Here is a 6,054-nt window from a genome sequence, read left to right as displayed (position 1 = left end):
TATTTGCTCCAATAATCTCACTGATAAAAATGTCAAACCATATTGCCATAAAAACTAAATGACCCCCCTAATCTTACGAAAATAATATTATCCCCTTGTGTAGATATATAAGATAGCTATAAAATCGCATTAGTTTCATTTAAAAAAATCAATATGTAATCCCCTAGTTTTAAGCAATTTAAAATGTAAAACAAAACAAAATTGGCATCTTTAAGCTAACGCAACGTGCCTTATCAAATAAACGAATTGAATAAAAAAAAGACGTCCGTATGGTGAGAAAATACGATAAAACCTATTTCTTGCTAGTTAAAGAAAATTTAGTGCACCTACCCAGGTCAGTCTGTAATAAACTGGCATTGTAGGGAAACTACTGAAACTGTTAAGAAAAATGTATCAAGTGCAATTAAAACCATACTCCAGCCACCCATTAAGTCACAAGCGGCTACTGAGCCAATGATGTATAGGAATATCCATTGAATCATGACTGCACCTAGTACCTCAAAGTCAACTGCCTGTTCCGCCAGCGAAAAAGCTAAAGCGACTATCAGATATACAACCGTGCCTCACGAGAACAAGAAGTAGGCTGAAACATCTTACCGTAGGCACCAAGTCGACATCAACGACGACGGCGTGGACGAGTGCGATAATAAGAGATAAAGCAAACCGCCAGGGACCTTTTTTAAAAAAATCAAGGCTTCAGAACGATTTTTAGTTTGATAATTTGTTCTCAGTGCACCGAAGCAGACACTGAAGGAATAAACAAATTCTGCAATGGATTACGAAATGGGATTGAATCCGGGACCACCACGAAGTTTATTTAGTTGAAACATAAAATGCGCAGAAAGGTTTTCCTAGTCCTAGTTCCGGCCTTACAGAAATGTAGCTTTAGTAAACATTATAAATTTCTTAATAATAGTTGTCAACAAAATAAGGAAATTTCTCAACTGCTTTCCAACGCAATAAAATCAATGAGTTCATCGGGTATTAAAAATATGTTTATTAAAAAAAATCATCTTCTGTCTTTGGATTGTTTATGTTCAGTATTCACAACGGATCAATTAATTAATTTTCAGATTTACCATTACGCTCTACAATACATTCACTTAATAGTAAATTACACTTATTTGTTAGTTGCATTTTGTCAGCAATAGATTTTCGATTCTACATTCTACCATACTACGCTAGATGAATATCTTTTAAAATAGTTTTGTAATGTTCAGCCTAGGAAAGTTCGTGTTTGTTTAATATACAAAAGAAAATACACCGTCTAATATTTTGATTCACACATTGTTTTATGATTTTCTTTATTTTTTTTGTTGTTGTTTTTTTTTCTCGAATCAAGTCTTCAGTTATATCTTTACACTAATCTGTGATTTCTCATGTTTTTATTTTAACCATTCTTACACGACTAAGATCACTATGGAAACGAAAAAATAAGCTTGGATGTGTGTGTGGTATATGGGTTGTTGCACTAAGCTTCAGCTTAGCGGTGCGCAATCAAACCGCCAGCGAGGTTCGAAATGAGTAAACTATAACTAGGACTATATAAACGGTAACCAAAAGCCAACCGACCGGCACCAGAAACGATTTACAAACAACCGAACACTTTCATCGAGAGTACCGCCGCAAGCAGTAGAATCCAATTTAGGTTCAAGCTAGGCTGAACGCTGCTGGCCCAGCTGAAGGGATTACCGAAGGCGGTCGAGCCCAGTGTCTGTTCGACATCCTCCTCCGGCATGTCGGTGCTGAGCGTGTAGAACTGGAAAATATCGCTGACCTGTGTTGCGGAAGAAATGAATAGGAAAGCTTAATTGAATTAGTTGCACTGGGGCCAAGTTACAAAAGTGGATTTTCAATCCTCGTTGTAAAGCTCGTCTTTTTGCTACAAAAATCTGTGGAATTCTGTGATGAATGTTTAAAATCCCTCGGCCAGCTCCATTTTCAAAATGCTAAATTAATCCTACCATTATTCTAAAGCTCGCTTTTACAATTTCGGGATGCATCATCATTCGCCCAAAAAAAAAATCAGGCTCTACACATTCGAGAAGCGATGACAGCCGGATTATATATCAGCACCAGCAATGATGATTTCAGTGAAAATTAACATTGATCCCTCCGGGCGGCAGCTGGGAAGTCTGTTACTTTACGATTGATTCAGCCTCAACTGTCTCCCAGTCAGTGCGATATTCCCTTTCCCCACATGACTTACTTCTTTTTTATTTCTGAAATGCACACATACTAACACACACACACACACACACACATACTTACCTCATTCCATCCGTATCGATTTTTCGCCTGCACGATCGTCTCGTACACCGAGTTCGGATCCAGACCCCGGATGGTGTACGTCATGATGTGCCGATAGGACTCGGCCCGGGTTGACGGTGGGTTCAGGATGACGTCGTGCCATCTGCCCGGATGCTGATAAGACTCGTTCATCTGAGCGGCGGGAAGCAGCGGCATATCCATATCGGGTTGGCGAGAATTGTTTTGTTTTGCATGTGCGAAATCGGAAAGATGACGGAGAAATGAGTTGAGAGGATTAGTGTTTATGCGAATCGACCAGTCAGGCTTGAAATTCGGTTTTTGAATGTTGGAGACTCTTAACGCTCGGTTCGGTTGCCGGTTGCTGCTGGTTGGATGAATACAGTCTGGGTTCTGAGAACTTTGAGTGGCAGGCACCATCGGTGTGATGCAGACGCGGATCAGTTTGGAGATTAGAATAGGCACACATACGGGGAATTGAACTATAAAGCGAGGGGGGATTTTCCGTTAATGCAAATTTGAGCCTTCGGTGAAGTTTGGAAATGCCGATGGGTTAATCAAAAAATCGGAAAGCATGCACAATATATTTTATAATGATATATGTTGTAAAGATCAATACCGATTTGTGGATACAATTGTCGTTTTTCATAGAAAAACGCCGGGCAGAAGATTGAACGTTAAAGTAGAAGGCTCCTTTGTAAAAAAAAAATATTTCAACATTGTAACCTCCTAGTTTTAAGATATCCAAAATGTAAAAACATAAGCATTTGGCACCGCCAAGCTAACGCATTTGTGCCTATCAAATAAACGAAATGAATAAAAAAAAAGTAGAAGGCGATAGAATACATCTAGTTACTGCACCGGGGTTTAATATAAAAACGGAAAAAATTGTTTTCTCAAGTTTAAATTCGAGAATCCCTCATATAGTTTGAAGCAAGTCCAAGAAAAAAATTGTGATAAGACGGTTCAATAAGTAGATCCAGAGAAACTCAAAAAAATCCATTCTACAAAATAAATAACAAAGTAAATAACAATAGAACCAGTAGTCGCACTAAAACCAAATGTTCAAACGATCGAAAGTGCATTCAATTGCGTTTAATTCAATTTAACGATATTTCATATCAATGCACTACAACCGAAGATATTTAGATTTTACTGAATGTACTTTTTATTTTATAGGTGAAATTTATTTTTTACTGTAACTCGAAAACTGTTCTACTGTATTTTTTTGGACTTTATTTTTGAATTCAGCACACAATTTTATATCGGAAGTGGTGTTCAAATGTTGAAGTTCAGATTATTATTTTTATTTCGTAAACTAGTGTTATTAATGAAAAAACTCAATTCCCTTAAGCCGAATTTACACCTATCCGAGCCGTTTCAGTGCCGGTTCAGTTCCGTGCACGGACGCCAATATTCTTTCATACAAATCAAATGCAAGCGTTCACACTTGTCCGGCACGGCACCGTCCCGGACAAGTGTGAATGCTTGCATTTGAAGTGTATGAAAGAATTTTGGCGTCCGTGCACGGAACTGAACCGGCACTGAAACGGATCGGATAGGTGTAAATTCGGCTTTAAGGGACTATAAATGTTTTCTAGGCCAAAAAGTAAAAAAAAAACTTACTTATATTTGATGTACATATCCTTAATAGCGTTTATCAAATTTTCATGGCAATCTGAGAGCTAGAATTGATATTGCAGTGAACAACATATTTCGGATTCCGTTAGACCCACAATAGGTAGTGATTGAACAAAGGATTTTGATTTGTATCATTACACTAGTTTACAAAATAAAAATAAAATCTGATCTTCAAAATATGACCTCCATTTTCTCTGTAAAATTGTGTGCTGAAGTCGTAAATGAAGTACAAAAAAATTATGGTAGAACAGATTTCAAGTTAAAGCGAAAAGAAGAATTTCTCCTTTAAAATAACAAATACGTTTAGTAAAATCCATATATCTACGGTTATATCGAACCGATATTAAATATTATTATGTTAAATTAAACACAAACGAATTTACTTTCGGTCTTCTGAACAAACTGTTTTAGTTTGACAAATGGTTCTGACGTTATTTACGAGTTTGTTGAACTTTTTCTTAATGTTACCTAATTTTTAAAGAAAAATGATTTTTGGCAAGATAAAGCCATTTAAAAATTATATATTTAGAGTTGCTTAAAGCCTGCTAACAATCAATGAAAGCACTTGGATGTTTGATTTCGATGAAAATTGAAGAAGTTATTAGTTTTTTTATAAAACCGAATTTTTGAGTTTCTATGGATCAACTTATTTAACCGTCTCAACCCCAAATTTTCACAGGGTTTGTTTCATAAATGATTCTTTGTTAGAACTCTGTTAAACAAGTAAAATTATGTATTTTGAGAGAAATGTTCGACCACATTTATCCAAATGATTTAAAACTTCTGATAACAATTTTTCGAGGTCAAAAAAGTGATAAGTCATTAAAAACCTTTTTACATGGGTGCGTCCGAGCAGAAGTTCTGTTTATGCCGATAAGACACAGTGAAGCCGAAACTTTTCTTGGCTTAGCATGGACGATGTAAAAAGTAAGGATTTGTGCCTTTCAAGTGCAAAGACTGGTTTTACCAAAAATTTTCGTCCTTGTGAGAAATTTTGAAGTTTACCCAATTTTTCTCCTTAGGGTGAAATATAGCATAGTGCTTTCACTTAGGTCTGCTAAACCAAGACAAGTTTCGGCTTCACTGTGTCTTATCGGCATAAACAGAACTTCTGCTCGGACGGAACATCACGTTTGACCAGTCGTTCGATTGAAATACAAAGTGTCTATCCCGACAAAAAGTTAGTGGCGGTTTCTGATGAGACGAAGTCGAAACGCACCCATGTAAAAAATAAAGATTTGTGCCCTTAACATCCTGATTATAGCATAGTGGCCATGGGGAACGACAACGGACAGGACATTGGACGGCGACTTTGGGCTGACAGACGTGCTGTTCTACTCCCTTAGTAAGAAAGGATGACATCGACTTCAAATGGCGAGTGAGCTAACATCACGGTTCCCTTCGTCCCAATAAAACCCTGGCAGGTCTCCGAGTACGTTCAAAACTCGTCACCATTTAGTTGGCGGTACTAGGTTCGGTTGGAGCATTCCCGCTTTACGCCAATCCGGCTCAAAACACTATTCCCCATGAATCAGAATCCAAAAGGCGCTACTGTGTGCCGTGAATGAGTATGACACGGCAACACAGAGGGCGGATGTAGCTGAGCGAGCATTTTCGTCGGCTAAAGCTTCTATCTTCCTAGCCCCTTCCAAAGCAGGGTAAGGAGAAGCAGATTGATGTGGACAACACGCCAGTTTCCGTGACTCCAAAGAGGACAAGATCCTCGCCAGGAGCCGTAAGATTAGGCGGACCCAAAAAGCAAACGCTCGAGGATGGCGTGGCTGTTGCCAAAGAAAAAGACGACACCCAACAGGGAGAAAGCTGGCGTTTCGTTGTAGGTCTGAAGGAGAAACACAGGAAACAGCAGAAGAAGAAGGAAGAGCAAAAAAGGAAGCAGAAGAAGGAAGAAGAACCTTCGGCTCGTCAGAAGGCGCCAAAAAGAGATGGAATGATCGTCCAAACGAACGATATGACCTTCTATGCCGCTCTTCTCAAGAAAGGGAGAGAGGAGTTGGGAGAGAACGTGAGAGTGAGAGAGGAGTTGGAAGCTGCAGTCGAGTACAAGGGTCTAGATGAGAACGATGATCGTGAGCAGTGCAAACTGGATGTACCGGCGACTATCCGGATTTGGGAATCGTTTGGAGG

At 38.6% G+C, this 6,054-nt stretch overlaps 1 protein-coding gene across 7 annotated transcripts in view; it reads right to left on the bottom strand.

Annotated features, from left to right (window-relative positions):
• Positions 1-982: 982 nt before the first annotated feature.
• LOC131693297 (lachesin-like) overlaps positions 983-6,054 on the bottom strand; it is a 303,507-nt gene continuing 298,435 nt past the window's right edge. For all 7 annotated transcript variants that reach the window (XM_058981007.1, XM_058981008.1, XM_058981009.1 and 4 more), the window contains 2 exons: positions 2,272-2,442; positions 983-1,777 (listed from right to left, as the gene is read on the bottom strand). In XM_058981007.1, the coding sequence (XP_058836990.1) occupies positions 1,589-1,777; positions 2,272-2,442 (360 nt within the window). In that variant the 3' untranslated portion in view covers positions 983-1,588. The remainder of the gene's footprint in view (positions 1,778-2,271; positions 2,443-6,054) is intronic.

The sequence above is a fragment of the Topomyia yanbarensis genome, chromosome 3 (genome assembly GCF_030247195.1).
Source record: "Topomyia yanbarensis strain Yona2022 chromosome 3, ASM3024719v1, whole genome shotgun sequence".
NCBI lineage: Eukaryota > Metazoa > Arthropoda > Insecta > Diptera > Culicidae > Topomyia > Topomyia yanbarensis.
The sequence above is the reverse complement of the archived record's forward strand: the minus strand, read 5'-3'. Positions and strand labels throughout refer to the sequence as shown.